This window comes from Diprion similis, chromosome 10, assembly GCF_021155765.1.
Source record: "Diprion similis isolate iyDipSimi1 chromosome 10, iyDipSimi1.1, whole genome shotgun sequence".
NCBI classification, from domain to species: domain Eukaryota; kingdom Metazoa; phylum Arthropoda; class Insecta; order Hymenoptera; family Diprionidae; genus Diprion; species Diprion similis.
In genome coordinates this window covers 14,424,702-14,443,918 of record NC_060114.1, presented here as the reverse complement: position 1 = coordinate 14,443,918, position 19,217 = coordinate 14,424,702, and the positions used below count along the sequence as shown (strand labels likewise).

The window sequence follows — 19,217 nt, the reverse complement described above, 5'->3', positions numbered from 1 at the left end:
TCTAAGGCTTTAATCCACCTTTCCTAATATGACAAATATCTTGAAATTTTTATTAAAATTGAGCACAGAATTGATGTAATTTTTTTCATAATTTAAAAAAATCTCGCAATCACTGTTAAAATATCATCATTTGAAGAGCTTTGGGAGGCTTCCGTGGCGTTACAAAAATTTGAAAAAAATCCGGATTGCTTTTTAGAGTTGGAACAACAATATCAAAAATCGCGGACCAAATCCACGAGGATGAAGGTGCGACTCTAGTCGAATTGACGTGGAATGCCCCATGTATATAACAAGTATACGAACAATTAATGTGTCTCTTGCTGAGAAATTTATACCGCGCATAGAGACGCTACAGCATCGTTTTATTATAATTAGAGAGAAATTCCACACGCATAAACGTTGCATCGATCGTACGTCCAGCGTTGGGTTAGGGCTGTAATAAAAACGTTGGTAACTTCTTCCCTTTCCTTTTTCTCATTGCCGGCGTTATTGCGAGAGACTTTGCCCGCCTCAGAATCGTTTGCGTGAAGAAGAAAATTGCTGAGATTATCAGGCAACTTGTTCCTGCTCGCCAAATACGACCCCAATTCGCAGGCGACTCTGCTGGGGCAGTTTTGAGCACTTGTCGCTTCCGCCAAGAAGCTCTCGGTGAGGTTAACTCCGAGGACGTTCCACCAGGTGGAATCATCGCCGGGCTGATCGACGACGATGCCTCTGTTCTCCTCAGTCCGAACTTCGGCAATCCTCTCGGCAAATCCAACCCCGTGAAGCGTGATCGCAGAGTAAATTGACGGGGCGAATACTCGCAGGATGAACGGTATGACGAAGAAGAGTTTCAGCAGGATTTTCGCGATTTTAATAAACTTGAAGATCTTCAATGGGATCAAGAAGAACTTAAGGGCTATCAGAGGTATTGCTATCGACAGGCTGCTGCCCAAGCCGATTTTGAACAGGTTCAGTAGATTGGAACCGATCGCTGAGAGCAATCCGATCAAGGATGGAGTCGCCTCTCCGTGGCTTGGATTATCGCACGAAGAGTAGGCGGGAAATTTTTGGTAGCCCAATGACGGTCGTGGATGATGATGATGATGATGATGAGGATGCCAAGGCTCCGGACTTCCGGGGTACGAGGAAGACTCCTCGCTGTTCTCGTAGTATCTATTGCTCCTGTAGCCTGAACCAGTGGATAAAGAACTGTACTTCTCTGGTCCGTGTATGTGATCGATTACTTGATCGGGAAACCCTGTGAGGAAAAAACGAATGAAAAAGGAAAAAACTGGCAACTGTGCAACTCCATCTACTTTGTTCGTGGATAGATTTTTTCAAGTAAAGTCATCGATCTTTGTGTATCATACTTGGTGAGTATGAGTCGGTGTATTCAGTTCCGTAGCTCGTTGAAGGAGAATAATGGTTTTCCTGGGGTGCATAGTCCGCGTCGAGATCCTCCGGGTTCTCGCCGTATCCTGTATTGGGGTACTGATGATTGATCGCATCGTTCCTTCGTCTTCGATCTCTGTCGCGTCGTAGAGTTCTTCTATGGTCTAAACTTTGTTGCAAACCAACGGATGTTCCGGTCTTGTAATTGTCTGTTCTGTTAACGATAATTGACGGCGTTTCGTCCCAGGGTGACTGTCTGACAGGAATCTATAAGTCATATGAAAAATTCTTTATTGTATAATAGTTATTTCTCGATCTTCACTTCAAAATTCTTCTTTACTCACAATCTGTCGTTCGTCAGAAGATCTTGCAGAGGGAAGAACAGCAGACGAGTAAAGACTTTTTGAGATCCTTGTTACAGGTCTCAAGTCATCAGAATTTAACGGTTGGCTTTCGTTTTGGGTACTTCTGGTGATGGGCCAAGGAACGAAGGTCAGATTCAAGTCGCCAGGGTCTGTGAGAACTTGACCAAAATTAAGACTTGGGGGATTCTTTCCAAGGATCACATGGTCTAGTAGATCTGATGAGTTTTGGTGACTCGCTTCTATTGGACTATTGATCTCGATCACCTCGGAACAGCAGATGGCAGTCAGCATGCACATCAGAAGAATGAGTAGCATGATATTAACCTTGACGATCCGTAGTAGTTTGATTCTATTGCAGGAAGATCATTTTCATAGTTTAGCAGGGTGTGAATAAATGAAATAATTCGGTCAAATGGGTGGACTTGAAAGGGATAATAGAGACTGAAGAAGAAAAGTAATGTCGCGTGTCACGATTGGCGTTACTACACTACAATACTTTCTGGCTGATTAGTTATGGTCTCGTCTTCCCTCGTCACGCCAAGCAATCTTTCCCACGAACAAGTAACTCGAGTGTTTCGTTCGCGTTTATTTGAGCAACGGTTATTGCGGTGATTGGATAAATGATTGCTAAAAAGGAAGAGAGGAGAAAAAACCGTACACTTTCGGTTGTACAAAGAAATGATGGAAAGATATAGGAAAAACACCGAAGTCGAATTAAGAATTCATTCAGAGACAGCTCAATATTGAATAACAATGCCAGTCAATTAAATGATCCTGAAGTAAAATTTTTTGTTTATTATATTCATATAAGAATGGAAGTTATCAATGTCGACAATGTGACAGACTTCTAGTTTTCGCATTATCAGATTGACAATACTTACCCTCGTTTTGTTGCAAGGATTTGCTATACAGTCATGACAATCACTCACAGTTTTACTTACATTTGTTTTCACACCGATTGTACGACTTCTTGTTTTTCCTCTGCTAATCCTGAAGGTGACAAATCGGGGGTTGTGTAACTTGACCAACTAATCAGGTTTATAACCAATTACTGATGGTCTAAGATCCTTGAGGTATATCCTGTTACTTCAGTATCACAAAGTCAGAGTGCGGTGTTGATCAAATCACTGACGACCATCTCGCTCGAAATTCTGACTGCGATCTGGCGCTTCGGCAAGCTTCGATCAGATTATATTAAATGGAACGAGTCTTTCGATCTTCGATGGGGGAAATGCACTGGACCACAATGATATTAAAGTTCCGGTAATGATTACGATAAATTGTAACGGTATCCCTCATCTTGTTTCATTTCTTTCATCGTAGGGACCAGAAACTGAATTAGAGGCGCGAATCACACGTTTTTACTTCCATATTTCATATTAGGTTATTATGTCGTTTAAAATGTAGGTCATAGAAAAATGAGTCTTGCAAACGCAGGTTTCATTCGTGAGACGTGAGACAATGGACGAACCCTGTTAGATCGCAAGCACGCAATATCGGATATCTAGGGCGATAATTAATTTCTCGATTTGTTGATTTACTCATTGATGTAATTTGTTCCACAGTCTAACGAACTCATTTTCAATCTAATAAAGTTACACGCAAATTTTGAGGTAATTTTATTCCGAATTACAGTTGTTTTTCTCACAAACCATAATATATATATATATATATATTTGCTACATGGCGAATTTTTTTTCCACACTTGTTGCAATAGTACCAATCAAGTACGCAAGAGTCATCATCGCTCATTCGCATTTTTACAATCTATTGGATTGACATTAGAAGCGTGTAGTAAGAAACAGCCGTACTGCAGACCTGCGAGGAAATAATAACGTCAGTATTTATGAATCAGATCATAACTCGAATGACTTAATTTTCATCGGCAGTATTTACGATTTTGATATTGGTCTGATTTACGAGAGGTTATTAGTTATTTATGTGGCATTCCCGTAAACCGCCTGTTTTTTACGCAAGGATAAAGATTTCAATTATCCGAGCCAAAAAACGGTTTACGGGCATGCCACGTACAATATTTTTTACGGTATGGACATTGAAAAGCAAAACGAAGAGTGAGGTTATGTCGCGATCTGTTTGACGAAGCTACTTTATTCGGCAGTTTGAGATGCGCACTTCGAACTGCGCATCAAAAGTGCGGAATAAAGACTTTATTCCGCAACTTTGTTCGCTGCCGTATAAAGCGTCACTTTACGGAACGAAAACTGCCACAAAAAGTGGACTTTTCAATGGCCATGCCGTAAAAATTTATTTATCCACACCACATACCGTTCCAAAACTCGACATGGTGACAGGGAAAAATTTTCCGGCTGTCAAAACGTTTGGTTTCTGAGTACGCAAGAGTATCAAAAGAACCCCGCGTTGGAGATGCCTCGATGCTTCGTACCACCGAGAATCGTAGATTGCTCTGGCCAAGTCGTCGCTCTGTCAAAAATATATCCTTAAATTGGTTACCACATCATATGTCGAATGATGAAGATCGGAAAACTGCTTTTGCAACCAGGTTTCCGAGGTTTTTTAACACGGAAACAGAGCTGGATCACTGTCTGGAGAAAGCACCTTTACAAAGACTTCGTGGGCCATCCAACAGAATACGAATATTTGGAAAAAAGAAGCAGCGAAGTACATTATGAATAGTACGAGTTCCATCACACCGGCTTGTACCTGTAGCAGTGAATTTCAATTCGTCATTCCAGATGCAAATTACCTCGTTCAGAAGATGAGACAATCAGTGAACCGACCGTTTGCAGTGACCATTCATGCAGTAGGTATTCTGATTTAACACTCAATACAACGGTACACGAAAGTACCGATTGGCTGATTGATGTAACGATTTATCGCCTCTTGTGAATTAGGATACGATTAGGTTGCATAGACGTGCCTTTATTTTACGCTTACTATCTTGCACGTTTCAATGTCTGATTCTCACTTACTGGTAATCCAGTTACCTTGACCACACCAAGGCAGATGAGACCAGTACTGAGAACAAAGTGTATCAGAATAACCGGGGAGTAAATATCTTCGAGTTCGTCGGTGTACCTGCGACAAGAGCAGACAGGAATGTCTCAGAAAGTCTTCGAAGTCAAACTGTCAAGATACTGGACAAAAGCTTTTGGAACCATCGCATGGATTCCATGGCTACGTACCGAATAAGGTATTGATGCTCGCGGACGATTTCGGCAAACTCTTCGTTGCTCGTCGAGGCGTCGATGTTGCTTAATCTCACTTGAAGTAAGCGAAGTTTGGCACAAAGATGCATGCAGATGAAAGCGTAGATCGAAGTAAGGATAACGTAACTCGTTACGGTAAGAAACGAGCCGAGTATCTGGCAAGCATACGTTATCTCGTAGTTAGGACTCACCTAGGCAGAAATTCAAGGTATTTACCAGGATCGTTGTCATTGCTATTTTTAAACTCGAAGTATTCATCAATGGCCATATTGGACTTACGCGTTGGTCATAAAAGTATTTGCCGATCAAGGGAGTCCGTCTCATAGCATTGATATCTCCGTACAAATCAAAGTTGTGAAAGATTGGAGGTATGCTACTATAGAATGTCAGTGCTAATATAGAAACCGTGAAGACGTAGAGGCCTATGCCGATGGAAATACGTTCGAACGATTGGACGTGTTCCAAGAGTTCTGGAGGCAAAGGGCTCGACCAAAACTCGCGATAAATTTTCTGCACCAAGTGTCTGCACTTCGATTCTTGATAGTAACTATTGCCAAGGAAACAGACACTTTCAACCACGCCTAACACGTTGCTGCCTATTTCAGCTACGTAACTTAAATCGTCGATGAATTCTGCCATTGCCATTAAACCCGGGATTAGAACGTAGGACATGCCGCCCATCACGAAGGCCCGCAAAAGTACGTCCATTTTTTTCACTTTCACTGGATTAGGGTCTAGCAGACGACAACCCAGCATGCGACTGCCGAAATTAATCACTCGGATATGTCTATCAACGTTTAACTTCTCGAATCTCGTATCATCAGTTGATGTCATCTCAATGATGCGATGCTAAAATGTTTACGTTTAGTGAATTATCTAATTTTTACGAGTTGCATGTAACAGCCTGTGCAATTATCTATTCTCAACCTGAAATTTTCTACTCTAGGGAGATTTTTGTCTGATTTGTTCATGAAATTTAGTCAATTGTTTGTGAAGGTCTTTGATACTGGAATGAAGCTTGAATCAATTAAGAAATAGATTCTTTAAAAAAAAGACACTTTTGCAAAATGGATATCTATATGATTTACTGATATGTAAATTCAGACTTAGGCAGTTAGTCGTCTAAGAAGATAGATATTATGAGATTGTTGTATGCACAAATACTGACAATCGGCGGCGAGTTGTTTTTACTGTCTTGAATAGAATTGCCTGCAGAAGTAAAGGGTATCAATCTTTTAACCCAAGGCGCAACACATCAGGCCGTTAAAATATTTACTTGTAGGTACGATTACCCCAATATCACCAGCCTGCACTTTCATCCGTGTTCACTGGTGTCCGATGCATTATTCATTCTGCAATTTTACGAGTTAGATAGAAAATTATGCAAAAGTACGCGCTATTTGTAGTATCGTCACAGTATCGTTGCTACATTCGCCATTCCGCAGTCTTTTATGTTCGGGTTAGACTCCGTGAATAATCTTAACAGAACCATATCGAAATGAGAATTGTATATGATCGAGACAGAAGAGCGACTTGATCCGTACCGATGGATAATGTGTTAAACTTAGTACAGCCATTAGATATTTTTTGTTTTAAGGTGCTTATAAAGACACGTTGTACACCTCGAAAACGCGGGGATGCAAAACTTCTATACCGCTCCAGCGATCAAAGTGAAACTTGGGCAGTTAATGCCTTATTTTGGCATAGAGTGGAGCGTCTTTTTTACTTTTTCAAAATTTTGAAAAAAATTTTACAGATTGGTTACCACCCACAGAAATTGGCCAAATTTTCACAGTTGCACGGAATGGATTAAACTATCCGGTATGATGCCACTCGGCGGTGATGAAACACACATTTTGAGCCCAGTTCCATGAGATTTGATGGTAAAATGACGGAATGGCAGCTGATCTGGTTTTCGATTACGAAGTATACCGAAATCTCATTTTGGCGAAATTTGTTACCGACATTACGCGCATGTCGGTAATGTATGCGTGTAATGTCGGTAAAAAATTACCGGCAGGCGTGAAAGATCGGTAACAAGTGCCGCCAAAATTAGATTTTGGTGTTCTTCGTAATCGAAAACTAGATCAACTGTCATTTCGTTATTTTACCATCAAATCTCATGGAACTGGGCTCAAAATGTGTGTTTCATCACCGTCGAGTGGCATCATACCGGATATTTCGATCCATTCCGTGAAACTGTGAAAATTTGGTCAATTTCTGTGGGTGGTAACGAATCTATAAAATTTTTTTCCAAATTTTGAAAAAGTAAAAAAACGCTCCACTCTCTGCCAAAATAAGGCATTAATTTTTCATCCCCGCGTTTTCGAGGTGTACAACGCGTCTTTATAAGCACCTTAAATGTCTAGACTAAATGAAAGTTAGAATCAAGTTTACGGACAGTTGAGTATTTTATTTCCAACCAATTTTTCTAATCCATATTTACTGAATCGACCTCAGAAGTGTGTAGTAAGAAACAGCCGTACTACAAACCTGGAAGCAAATGTAAATGACAAATTTTATGAATAGGGACAAAGCCTGGATGATTTTCAGAAGTCTTGATCACGTACGGAAGCAAAGCTGGCCAGGGTAACGGGAAAGAATTTTCCAGCCGTCAAGACGATTGGCCTATAAGCTCGCATGATGATTAGAAAAACCCCACGTCGAATACAAATGGGAGCCTCGTACCAGTGAGAATTGTACGCTGCCAGGGCTAGGCTGTCACTCTGTAAAACACGATTACTTTGAATTTTTCATTACGCGGAATTCCATGAATATGACATTGGGGAAACAATTTTACAAGGTTAAAGTCAGTAATGTTAATGCAATTGAACATTGAACAATACGACAAATCATTATTTTTCAATTATACAATGACTTTGAGAAAACGTCATGTTTTCACAATATGAGTGTATTTTGCTCGATTGCGATTTACTGCATTTCCAACAATGTTCAAGTTGCAAAATCATGACGCTTCATGGACGTTACTAAATTCAACCTAATAACTTTTCACCGCGTTAGTCATGCTGCAAAGTTCATCATCATGTTTATTACCACTACGAAGACTTCGTTCGCCATCCAACAGAACACAAAAATTTGGAAAAACGTGGCTGAAAAGTAAACAGCTGAAACCGTGAACTCCAACGCGCCATCTTGTATCTGTTGACATGAATGATAATTACAATCATCGCTAACGTAAATTCGTTGCTTCACTAGACGTAGACACTTACCGTCATGCTGGTGATCTTGAACATGGTGAGGCAGATAAGCAGTGTACTTAGAAGAATATGCAGAAGAAGTATCGGACTGTAAAGGTCTTCGACATCTTTTGCAAATCTGCGTGAAAAAATCGTCGAGATAAAAAAATGGCGCCTGTGATTTTCAACACAGTGTTTTAGGCCAATCATGCGAATACGAAAGTACAGAAAATTCGGTGCGAAATAAGAAACTTTAGTTACTTCGCAAAAAATCGATATGCTGCAAAAATTTGACGACAGAGGTGATTTAAAACTAAAATAAGGTGAATATCCACATACCGAATAAGATATCGATGCTCGCGGATGATTTCGGTAAACTCTTTGGTACTTGTAGAGGCGCCAATATCGTTCAATTTGAATTGCAGTAAACGAAGCTTGGCGCAAAAATGCATGCAAATAAAAGCGTAGATCGATGTTCCCAATACAAAAATGATGACGGCCATGGACGAGCCGAGTGTCTGACAGAGATACGTGATCTCGTAATTAGGACTCACCTACGCATTAGAAACCTTCGATATTCGTCCCTTATTTTGCATTGAATATTTTAAAATTTATACTAATTGAATTGTCTGTATATTTCTCGTCTCCATTCTATCAACTGTATAAAAAAACTCTTTAAGATCACAATAAGCCGAAGTCCACTCGGAAAAGTGGATAATTTCAAGTTGTCTGGAGTCGTTTAAATTTCTTTACACTTTGACTTTGAATTCTCTGACTTACACGATGATCATAATGATATTTAGCGATGAGAGGTGTTCGTCGTTTGGCGTTGATGTCTGCGTACATGTTGAAGTTATGAATCCAGAGAGGAAAGGTGCAGTAACCGATGTTCCCTGGCAATGTAACGACTGCCACAAACATGCTTATATTGATAAAAATACGTTCGAATCCTCGAAAAAGTGGAAAAAGTTTCGGGGATAACGGCTCTGTCCAAAATTCTTGACGTATCTTCCGTATCAGATTTTTGTACTTATCTTCGTAGTAGTATAAATTGATGAGGATATAAAAACTTTCGACGAACGATAATACGTTGCTTATGATTTCACAGAGGTACTGAAGGTCCGTAGCGAATTCTACCGTCGCTTCTAAACTCGGGATCAGAACGAAGCACATCGTGCTTAGCGTGATTAGACGTAAGAACACGTCCATTTTTCTTCCGGATACTGGACCAGGATCTAGCAATCGACAGCCCAATATGCGAGCACCAAAATTAATAACTCGAAAATATCTGTCGACGTTTATGCTTTTCGTCCTTGTTTTATACGATGTCGTCTGCATAATGTAACGCTGAAATCGTTCCAATTGTGCTGAATTAGTTTCTTTCCAAATCCTATTTGGATATTTTTTCGACCAAGAATGTAAGTCGCATTGACTATCGTGCTCGTTTGTAATTTGCAAAAAGCTCTTGTTTCTCATTTAATCCAATGACCCAAACTCACCGTAAAAGAAGAAATTGCTAAAACTTGAGGTGTCATAGTTTTGTAACGTCTTTCGTTCACGCTATCATGATTTTTATGTTATAAAAATGGAATGCAATGACTCTATAGCAAAGAATCGTGTCATCAGAATTTTTCTCACAGTCTCAAGTGATCTCAGTTTTCTATTCTTGGCAGATTTAACGGTTTTCGTATTACTGCACTCCAATTTGAACCCAATCACGCAATAGTTCACTTATAAACTCAGAGTTTAGGAAGTAAAGTGAGATCCAATATTCTTCTACCTTCACTCCAGAGCTCGACTTTCTTATTAATAATTATTAATAATTTTCCTCATCCAGCTTTCCTCAGCTTACCTGCTTTAAATCTCGTCTGAAGTTCTAACGTATCGATGAAACGCCGATAAGTTTTTTTCTCACAACCACCCAAATGGTACTGGCAGAACGTAGCAGGACCAACGCTAAGGCAAAAAACATGCAATGGTACGTCATGCAGGTCGGTCGATGAAAAACATGCAATTAGGTGAACTTCTTTAGCGTTGCATTCGAAGTGTCTCCATTTACCACTGGTAGATGAATAATTTCGCAATTTCACGAGTTCGATGTAAAATTATTTAAAATTATCCGTTACTCCAGATGTACCCATGCACCGTTATTACGCCCGTCTTTCACCCTTCGATACCTAATCTGCGTACAGACATCCTGCTGCGCACTTGCTTCGCCAGGAATTGTTATTTATGGTATAGGTGCCCATTATTCACCTGCACCACGAGACCCAAGACTGTATGTATTACAATCTTTCTAGTTTTTATCCGATTTTTACGCCATTTTGACTCCGAAAATTTTGAACAAAATTAGAGATCTTACAGACATTTGTTTACGTATTAGGAATTTTTTCCAGATTTTTTTGACTGCAAACTCTACCTGCTAAAAATGTTTAAATTTTTATATTGCTGATTTTTGTTTGAATTTTTAGAGTGGCTAACTTCTTTTATCTTACAGTACGAATAACTGATTGAGCTTGATTTTTTCTAATGTTTTCAGTTTTTTTAGGTATGGTGCGCCATTATTGAAAAATAGATAATTGATTTTTCGATCTATTTTTTACATAAAAAAGTATTTGTATAATTTAGTATACAAATTCTCATAATTCGATGATTTTCTGATAGAATTCTAGGTACTTTTGATTTACGTAACGGGGAAACACATTCATTATTGGCTTCATCATAACTTAATTTTAATGACTTTGTGTACATTTGATACAAAAAATATCAGGATGTGGTAATGTATCGCTCAGTCTTTGTCACTATCATCATTGATAACAGGATTGACTTCTCAAAAATTCTAGTTAAAAAATAGTTGCAGTCAAAAAATCTGGATAAAATTTCTAATACGTACACAAATGTCCGCGAGATCTCTGATTTTTTTTTAAATTTTCGAAGTCAAAATGACGTTGAAATTGGATAAAAACTGGAAATCACGCCCCCGCCATTTCCCAGCGTAAAAGTAAAGCTAGAGGGTTGAAATTTGAAGGAACTTGGTTTTTAGACCAAAATGATAGTTCCACCCAACAGCTGATACTTATATAATTTCCACTTAAAACTTTATCTGAATCTGTTTATAGTGCTCGTTTTACGCCTAACTTCAGTAAGAATCTAACCGTTCTGAACCTCGTCACACAACTCCGAAGACGAAAAACGGGACAGAATATCAGTACAAAGCCTTTCAAGAGGTAGTCTAAAAATTCACAAGTACCTATCAAATCTCGAATGCCTAATGAACACATAATTTCGAGATAATTAATCATGTCCGTCGACTTTACGGCGATAGTCGAAGACTCCGACGTCTCTGGAGTCCAACAATTAACGAATAAGATATCTGCAGGACGTCGTTGCTGTCGTTCAAGGATAACCTCTCCAAAGATGTCGCAGATTCAAAGGACCGAGGAACTCCTGGGGTCTGCAGGTATGAGGCTTTACAAGTAAGCTTATATGTTTCTCTCGTTTGCTTAACCATTCGCAATCACCTTTATGACAAACGTTTGTTATCTTCTATATATCAGTGTCCCAAGTCAACAAACCGCGCTGCGAAACCGACGGTAACGTCGTATCCAAGGTCTCTTTCCTGGCCGGCAGCCTCATGAACCAATTCGTGTCTTCGGGGCGGCAAATGGCTCGTAATGAAATGGTCAAAGTGCCCATTTGCTACTGCGACGAATGCAAGGGCATGAGAAAACTGCGTCGCTGCTGTCGTCGCAGATGTCACTGACATTGCAGAGCTCACAATTAGCATCATGGGTGAAAGGTGAGAGTGAATATTTCACAGTTTCGTACGAGGTCCCTTAAGGGTCTTTTCCTTTTCATCCAGTTTCTTTCCATGTTCACATTTGACCAATATGGAATGGATTGGTTCATTTGGAATCAGTTGTATTCGCTAATAAGATTATTGGCAGTAGCGAAAAAATCGTCAACATATATCTTTAGTGAAGTAATTAAATCCGCTAACAACTCGAAATGAGATACGGCTTTGTTCGTTATACATTTTCCATGTGTAACGAGTGCGTGCAAAGTCATCACCTCTTGCCTCGAGACTGGTATTTCCCTGCGGTGAATATATATCCCCCCCCCCCCCCCCCATTACTTTTGAACTACGTAAAATGGTAGGGATCTGCGTTCTTATTCTGCGTGTATTCTTATAAATATGCAGTCACTTCCATTTCGTGGTGCGCAGGAAAATCAATTTGTTGATTAGAACATGACGCGGACTCACTGATCATCGAGGGACGTTGCGGGAATTACTTTGGATCTTATATATTGCCGAGTCAAGCAAGACGTGGATACACAACGCGGTTTGCTCACTTTGAATTCACATCTCAATAAGACGATCTCATCATGCGGAATCGTGAGTACGATACGGCGTATTTATCATTTGGGAAATCGGTGTGGCTTTTAAATTATACTCAATTGTGTCTTTCAATTGTCGATCCGATCTTGTATTGTGTGAGAAATCGATTCTTCGATTGAGTGATTATTTGTATATAATTTTTATCGAAATTTTATGTAATGGATTTGGATAAGCACGGTATTTTCTACGGTGCTTGACCAAATAGCATTTTTTTTTACTGGTGAAAATAGTTTTTTTCTCTACTTGTTGGAAATACTGATAATCCGAGGTCCCCCCTGTGATGAAATATGTATAATCATTCCGAATTTACATAACATAAACTAAATTTCGGCTTCACCAATCGGGGGATTCGAACACCGTTATGTTTAGTTCATTAAAACGTATCTCTTGTATCAAATTATTTTGTCTTTGTCCATTAGATCATTAACCCTTAAATTCATCAAATTTTTTTTATGGTGCAATTATTTTGGGTGTTTCACGTCTTATTCGTTATTTTAAAAATTTGTCAGCGTAGGAAAAGAATAAGAAGAATTAGAAATTGTTGAGATTTGCTGGTCGACTTGTCATCGATTATTTTTTTCAATTTACTTATCAGTGTTTACAAAAGGTCACGACTATCGCTAATGGGTCATTGTTGATTCGACTAACCTTAATACTGATAACCTCACCGGACTGTACTTTCCTCGAAAGTATCTCTCGAGTTATTTTATTGAGACAATTCAACAAGAACAAACCAGACAGGAATAAATACGGATTAAATTCTCACCAATAATGGAAGTAAATATAAAAAAATCGTATCTAAATTATCCTAAATTTCAGACAGATTTTCTTTTCATAATGAAATCTAAGGCTGGCATGTAGTTTTTAATATCACACGTTTAATACCTCATGAATCATGTTGGTAATTATCACTGACGAAATCGTGGGTAATTCATTCCCAGGAATTATTACTATTCATTGTTGCCACCTTTTTCTTCCAGTATTGTTATTCTGTGTTGCGATATTCGCGATATCCGCACAAGTTACTGCCGACTCTACAGGTCAGGCCATGACCGAGAATGTCTGCAGGTTTGCCGATAACTTTTTAAAGGTTAGTAAATAGTTAGATCATAATTACAGATGCCTGAAAACAAAAGTTCCATTTTCTTATCGTTCTCACATTCAACCGATTCTCAGGTGCTTGCTGTCGATAATCCTGGCAACCTGATATCCTCGGCTTTGAGCGCTCAACTATCACTTGCCACGCTTGCTTATGGAGCAGGTGGTACGACTGCTACCCAAATGCGAACAGCCCTCTTTATTCCAGACGACAACGAGCTCGGCCAATCAAGTTATCAGTCACTCATCGAGACTTTGAACGTAATGAAAATTTAAGGAATCGTTATGGTTTTGTAACTGACGAGTATAACTAACGAGCTATGTCATTTTCAGGCTGTACAAGGGGTCGAACTACGTCTAGCCAACAAGTTATTCATATCCAATCGGGTCCCGGTGAAAGCTGACTTCAAAGCAATGACAAACACTAGATTCCGCTCGTCAAACCAAGAAGTGAACTTTGGCGATGCAACTGCAGCTGCTAACACCATCAATTCTTGGTGCGATCAACAGACCATGCATCACATCAAGAATTTGGTCTCTCCAGGTATCCCTGGGTTCATTAATTCGTGTTAGCGGAAGTAGAAATATCAGTCAATCAATTCAAGAGATAAATATTGTTGTAATGTTTATGTGAATATAATAGACGTGTTTTACAGGTGATATCACCTCGGATACAGCATTGGTTATCGCCAATGCGATCTACTTCAAAGGGCAGTGGAACAAAAAATTTGATTCAGTTTTAACCAGAAGTAGAGCTTTTCATCTTGATGCAGAACGTACCAAAAATGTCCCTACCATGCATATTAGGACCGATTTTGTAACCGGTGATATTCCTGAAGTTGATGCAAGGTTCATCGAAATACCGTACAAAGTATGATACCTATATCTTCGATAAACGTAGAGAGCAAAGAGCAATTAAAAAAAAATATATATATATATGTATACCGAAGCGAGCTCATTTAGTTTTTACAAATGTGGTTTATTTACAGGACAATCTGATGAGCATGATCATTATTCTTCCGAATGAAATAAACGGGCTGAAAACGGTCGTCGATAATCTTAATCTAGTAAATCTGACCCAGAAGTTGAAAAGAGATACTTTGAGTCCGGTTGAATTGTTTTTACCGAAATTCAAGATGGAAAGTAAATTCGATCTGGAAACGACGTTGCAGAAGGTATCAGAATAATACTAGAAATTGTATTAGTTTCTTATGCTCATTACCTATTTGGCACGGTTATATTTATTGATGTTCAGTGAAGTAAATAAGTGTATTCGAAATTTTACTCATATTATTTACTTCTGAAAATTTAGTTGGGAATCTCCGAGATCTTCAAAGATTCCGCAAACTTTTCTGGCATAGCAGACGTTCCACTTAAAGTAAAAAAAGTTGTTCAGAAGGCGTTCATTGAAGTGAACGAGGAAGGTACCGAAGCTGCTGTTTCTACCGGTGAGTCAAAACAGTGGTTTCCTTTTTTTAGTTGAAGTTATAATTGAAAATTTGAATCAATAGATTAGCCTAATTGCCAGTTATGCATCACAATACAATTGTTTTATCCATTTTAGGTATCACCGTAATGTTCAGAAGCGCTAGAATCGATCCAGAATTAGTTCGATTCGTAGTTGATCGGCCAGCGATGTATGCTATTCGTCATGTTGCCAGCGAAGCAATTTTGTTCAGCGGCCTTCTCGTCGAGCCCTGATTATTCGATACGGATATTCAGAGATCTATAAGTCTAACGATTCGTCATTTTAACTTAATTTTTTAATCCTTATAAAACCCATTAACACTCCTTAACACGCATTTTTAGATCCAATACACACATGTGTCTTTCATTTAGGTAGCAAGGTACTTGAAAATGAATCAAATAATTAGAAATTAGAAAAAAAATTGATTGTGCGTGCAATAAAACATATATTTTTGGATAATGGTGTTGATTTTATTTTGATAATGGAAAACCATTTTGTATAATCTCATGATATGTATAGAATACTCGTATATATTACAACTACCAGAATTTTACGTTCCTTTGTTCAAGCAGAAAAACATTGGAATAACCAACGGAAGTAAAGCATTCTTCTTTTTTCGGTCAATGCAAGCAAAATTGTCAACGTCAAAATTTTTAACAAACTAATTTCCCTTTTACTTTATTGAAACTAAGATAGATTTATTAACTTCGAAGCAAGGATGGCTGATACAACGAAAAGTCTGTGGTCCAGGATAATGGAGGGAGGAAGCGGTAAGAAATTCGACTCCATGATACCGCACCTGCATCCGCAAAATATTCTCCTCATCGTTCAATAAAACCTCTAAAAGCAAGCTTAAAGTTATAAAGCAAAAAAAAAAAGAATTCACGATTTTAAAACTCCCAGACAACTTGCTGAACATCGGTGGTGAAAAACGTACCTGTCCTTACGATCGAAAGAGTTGTACTACCAACTTAATCGACGGAAACACCAAGCATGAGTCCAACAAAAGTTCTCCAGCACAGTGTCATCCTGGATGTCCGGAGCCTAAGAGGCCTCTTCAACCCGAAGAGTTTTGCCCGAATATCGGCAAACCGAAGCCGCCGGAGTGCTGCTTCATTCGCATGCAGGTAGAATTCCTTGGATTTCATCATCAGAACGAATTTTGCCAATCGAGCATCACGTTCTTAGCTGTCTGAACTCCTAGGAGGATCCCAACAACAAATGGACAAGGATACTACTTCCTTAGAGTAGCATGCCATCCTTAGAGTTTTTCTAAATAATGTTGGGTGTGGGGCAAAAGCTCCCAATAATCAATGTTCACACACACCATTGGGTCAAAATTCTGGATGGTTAAAATTTCGGACGGTACCAACGTTCGTACGTGATGACGATACTTGATAAGGTTCAGAACATTAACCGTTTGGGAGTTTGACCATCAGTGGTTTTCACCATTTGGAATTCCAACCATTCTGTGGAATGGTCTGTTCGAAGTGATGATGTCGAAGTTTGACCCGCACCCACCATATCATTCAATATCGTCAGGATCCCTGCGCGCCATGTTGCTGTCCACCTCCTCCGCAGTGCGAAGATGAGTGTCATCGTGGTCCAAAGAGGGATCCAATTTGCGGCTGCGATTTGTGCAAGAAGAAACAATGCCCAGATGGGAAATGCTGCGGGCCGAAAGAACCGAGTTGTCACAAAGGTGTCAAAGATCCAACCAACCTCGAGAAAGCTTGAGAGGTCAGAGATTAGACGTGTAAATGATGACAAGTCACTGAGCTGGATTGGAAAAATTAGTATATCAGATAAGTGAGTCAAGTTCTACAGATGAACGATCTACCATTATTTTTTCAGCAGAGATTCTTTCTTCAGTAGGTACAACGAATAAAAATATCAGTATATGAGTATTATTTGAGGTTAGGTCAATTATCTTATACCTCAGCAAACTTTCTTGGAGTGGATTTTTAGCTAAATGATTTGATTGAAAAGCGCCTAGTCATAATAACATTTTCGCAGTCGCTGCGCGAAGATGCAATTCCGAGTCGCAAACTTCTGACGAATGTTTCATTGCACCTCGGAAAATGAGAGAATATGAAATTTCTTCACGTCCTAAAATACCGTGCAAAGAACCACTTCCGCCTTGTCGATGCAGGAGAAACACAATCTCGCTGTTTGATCTGATCAAACGTCCCCTTGACTGGTTCCTCTGCACGCCATTGAAGGTTCCAAACTCATGATTATTCCTAAAAGTATCGTCAGAAGACTTTCCAAATGGATACGATAATTTTTAATTTTTTTTTGTCTTCATTTTATGCTATCGTTGGATTCACAGATCCCCATTCCGCATTTCGAGTGGCGTGATATTAGCAGCCCGAAACCCAAGGAAGAATCGTGCAGCTTCTCGAGACCATCCGCAATGCATTCGTGCGAAAGGAAATGTTGCCAACCGCCATTTTTGCCAAGCCTCGATTCCTGTCCTCGTCCACGTTCTCGCGATCCTTGCGGTTCGAAAGAAAAGACGGTTTCTCCTGAGAAATCACACGGCGAATACACGGTTCGCTATTATCGTTCTCAAATATTTCCTGTGATTTCGTTATCATTGAACGATTACTGATGAGCAGCAGTCAAAACAACTGCAGTTATTTCCGAAAAGAAACCAAACAAGAAACAAGTTTGTATTTAATTGTGGAAAATAACCTATCACGTGACTCGTCGAACGCGATTGAAGACGAATTCATTAGTTCACACAGTAAACATTTGTATTTAAATGTGTATTAATCGTTCGAACGTTTTACTCTAATCATCGATTCTTCTGAAAAGCTTTCATCGCGGTGTTTCAATATTTATTTAACGTTTGCTCCGAGGATAAGGACGAGAATCGGTTTATTTATAGACACGTTGTTGTGACCATAGAAGTTTGTAATCGTTTTTCAATGAATTTGTTTCTTTCATTATTATCATGAAACAAATTACGGACCTTTTGAGAGCTTCAATGAACCTTCATTGTAAAATGACATCAGAAAAAAGAAATCTAAAGTGTTCCAGAAAAGTATTATCCTTGTCTGCTGCTTCACAGGAGCACGTTTTTCAAATCACATAATTTCAAATCATTGTCTACAGGAAGGATGCAAGGACTTCAAGGAAAATCCAGGCTGTGATTGCAGTCCCTGTCGGGTCAGACGCATCCTCGAAGGTCCATTGACCAAGAAAAAAGAAACAGCCGAGTGTGCTAACGACGAGAAAAATAATTACCACTCGAGGATATGCGATTGTGGACCTTGTCGAGTGCGTCGCACGTTGGAAAAGCCAATTTGTTGATCGGTTTCTACTAATCAATTATACGTCTATATATATATCGAGTTGTTGCACTGTGCTGCACCTCTTCGTCATTCCTTGGCAGTGATACTTTCGGGCTGAAAATTGTGTGAAAATTGACAAGTTTTTTTATGCAGCTGTATAAGTTATTGAGAGAGCATTTTTGTGTGACGCAGTTATCAAATAAAGCAATTTTGAAATTATATACTACGTGAGATGAAATTTCTGGTTAAATCAGAGAAAGACGAGTTTCAAACTGCTCAGGTTCTGCACCTTCCAGTATACAAATCAGGGTTTCAAGGCTCTCGGTTGTTTAAAAGTCTCGACAAACACGCAAGAGAATTGATTTGAAATTGTGACCCGCAAACATCCAACGGACCCGATGTTATTTATAATAATTACACTCGGTTTCAAAGTTGAATCACATCTCGCTCGACTAAGTGATGTACACCCATCACTCGCGGAGCGGGAACTTAGATAATAAAACTTATCTTGAAATATTACCCAGATTCGTTTTAAGTCATCCACATTATGCTTTTCCAGAAATCGGAAGTGATTAAACTAGGCATCAAGCATTTTTATTACTCTCTTAGAAGGTCTTGAATTTTAGCTTTGATAATTGGTCTAATCATTTCAGAAATACGATAAGTCGTTCCAGTAAATTAGGAGACACTCTGATTTGAGGTGAAAATATTTATTTAACGGTCGTATTTGCCGAGCATTCGATGAATCAATAGTAATGATTTTTCGTTATTTTACACAATATGTGCTCGTAACTGGAGTAATAAAAAATATTGGTATCGTTGGAAT

General features: G+C 39.1%; 5 protein-coding genes across 9 annotated transcripts in view; 2 read left to right on the top strand and 3 right to left on the bottom strand.

Annotated features, from left to right (window-relative positions):
- Positions 1-353: 353 nt before the first annotated feature.
- Positions 354-3,287, bottom strand: LOC124411429. The gene is made up of 4 exons (XM_046890527.1): positions 3,214-3,287; positions 1,722-2,091; positions 1,356-1,644; positions 354-1,243 (listed from the first exon to the last, which is right to left on the bottom strand). Exons 1-4 carry the CDS (start codon positions 3,285-3,287, stop codon positions 372-374), a joined length of 1,605 nt encoding a protein of 534 aa, XP_046746483.1. The 3' UTR covers positions 354-371.
- Positions 3,288-3,416: 129 nt separating this feature from the next.
- Positions 3,417-16,044, bottom strand: LOC124411647 (odorant receptor 4-like). 2 transcript variants are annotated; one of them, XM_046890893.1, is made up of 7 exons: positions 16,040-16,044; positions 5,210-5,458; positions 4,907-5,121; positions 4,694-4,799; positions 4,320-4,424; positions 4,034-4,184; positions 3,417-3,560 (listed from the first exon to the last, which is right to left on the bottom strand). In XM_046890893.1, exons 2-7 carry the CDS (start codon positions 5,252-5,254, stop codon positions 3,484-3,486), a joined length of 699 nt encoding a protein of 232 aa, XP_046746849.1. In that variant the 5' UTR covers positions 5,255-5,458; positions 16,040-16,044; the 3' UTR covers positions 3,417-3,483. The 2 variants fall into 2 exon arrangements, with proteins under 2 accessions (XP_046746849.1, XP_046746848.1); XM_046890892.1 differs by lacking the exon at positions 16,040-16,044 and adding an exon at positions 5,857-5,884 and having other exon boundaries at positions 5,210-5,825.
- Positions 7,288-9,471, bottom strand: LOC124411648 (odorant receptor 13a-like). The gene is made up of 6 exons (XM_046890894.1): positions 8,908-9,471; positions 8,467-8,681; positions 8,161-8,266; positions 7,985-8,089; positions 7,501-7,656; positions 7,288-7,423 (listed from the first exon to the last, which is right to left on the bottom strand). Exons 1-6 carry the CDS (start codon positions 9,463-9,465, stop codon positions 7,373-7,375), a joined length of 1,191 nt encoding a protein of 396 aa, XP_046746850.1. The 5' UTR covers positions 9,466-9,471; the 3' UTR covers positions 7,288-7,372.
- Positions 12,383-19,217, top strand: part of LOC124411428 — a 28,569-nt gene continuing 21,734 nt past the window's right edge. The window contains exons 1-12 of the mRNA XM_046890526.1: positions 12,383-12,523; positions 13,507-13,616; positions 13,703-13,885; positions 13,958-14,168; positions 14,281-14,495; positions 14,614-14,799; positions 14,937-15,072; positions 15,189-15,323; positions 15,996-16,219; positions 16,635-16,823; positions 17,425-17,646; positions 18,213-18,377. Of these exons, the coding sequence (XP_046746482.1) occupies positions 12,514-12,523; positions 13,507-13,616; positions 13,703-13,885; positions 13,958-14,168; positions 14,281-14,495; positions 14,614-14,799; positions 14,937-15,072; positions 15,189-15,323; positions 15,996-16,219; positions 16,635-16,823; positions 17,425-17,646; positions 18,213-18,377 (1,986 nt within the window). The 5' untranslated portion in view covers positions 12,383-12,513. The remainder of the gene's footprint in view (positions 12,524-13,506; positions 13,617-13,702; positions 13,886-13,957; positions 14,169-14,280; positions 14,496-14,613; positions 14,800-14,936; positions 15,073-15,188; positions 15,324-15,995; positions 16,220-16,634; positions 16,824-17,424; positions 17,647-18,212; positions 18,378-19,217) is intronic.
- Positions 15,560-18,512, top strand: LOC124411651 (sperm mitochondrial-associated cysteine-rich protein-like). Of its 4 annotated transcripts, XM_046890900.1 has the most exons (5): positions 15,560-15,862; positions 15,996-16,219; positions 16,635-16,901; positions 17,425-17,646; positions 18,213-18,512. In XM_046890900.1, the coding sequence occupies exons 2-5, from the start codon at positions 16,086-16,088 to the stop codon at positions 18,292-18,294; spliced, it is 705 nt and encodes a 234-aa protein (XP_046746856.1). In that variant the 5' UTR covers positions 15,560-15,862; positions 15,996-16,085; the 3' UTR covers positions 18,295-18,512. The 4 variants fall into 4 exon arrangements, 3 of the variants coding, with proteins under 3 accessions (XP_046746856.1, XP_046746855.1, XP_046746857.1); XR_006929697.1 differs by lacking the exon at positions 18,213-18,512 and having other exon boundaries at positions 17,425-17,639; XM_046890899.1 differs by having other exon boundaries at positions 15,560-16,219.

Coding starts and splice junctions, on each gene's coding strand:
- LOC124411648 (XM_046890894.1), bottom strand. CDS start 9,465: ATGCAGACGACATCGTATAAAACAAGGACGAAAAGCATAAACGTCGAC. Junction 8,682..8,907: donor AATATCATTATGATCATCGT/GTAAGTCAGAGA, acceptor TCTAATGCGTAG/GTGAGTCCTAATTACGAGAT. Junction 7,657..7,984: donor CGAACGAAGTCTTCGTAGTG/GTAATAAACATG, acceptor CGTGTTTTACAG/AGTGACAGCCTAGCCCTGGC.
- LOC124411429 (XM_046890527.1), bottom strand. CDS start 3,287: ATGAGTAAATCAACAAATCGAGAAATTAATTATCGCCCTAGATATCCG. Junction 1,645..1,721: donor CTTCTGACGAACGACAGATT/GTGAGTAAAGAA, acceptor TATGACTTATAG/ATTCCTGTCAGACAGTCACC. Junction 1,244..1,355: donor CACCGACTCATACTCACCAA/GTATGATACACA, acceptor TTTTCCTCACAG/GGTTTCCCGATCAAGTAATC.
- LOC124411651 (XM_046890900.1), top strand. CDS start 16,086: ATGAGTCCAACAAAAGTTCTCCAGCACAGTGTCATCCTGGATGTCCGG. Junction 16,220..16,634: donor GCTGCTTCATTCGCATGCAG/GTAGAATTCCTT, acceptor CAATATCGTCAG/GATCCCTGCGCGCCATGTTG. Junction 16,902..17,424: donor AAAATTAGTATATCAGATAA/GTGAGTCAAGTT, acceptor TTGGATTCACAG/ATCCCCATTCCGCATTTCGA.
- LOC124411647 (XM_046890892.1), bottom strand. CDS start 5,764: ATGACATCAACTGATGATACGAGATTCGAGAAGTTAAACGTTGATAGA. Junction 5,122..5,209: donor AATACTTTTATGACCAACGC/GTAAGTCCAATA, acceptor ATTTCTGCCTAG/GTGAGTCCTAACTACGAGAT. Junction 3,561..4,033: donor TGTCACCATGTCGAGTTTTG/GAACGGTATGTG, acceptor ATTTCCTCGCAG/GTCTGCAGTACGGCTGTTTC.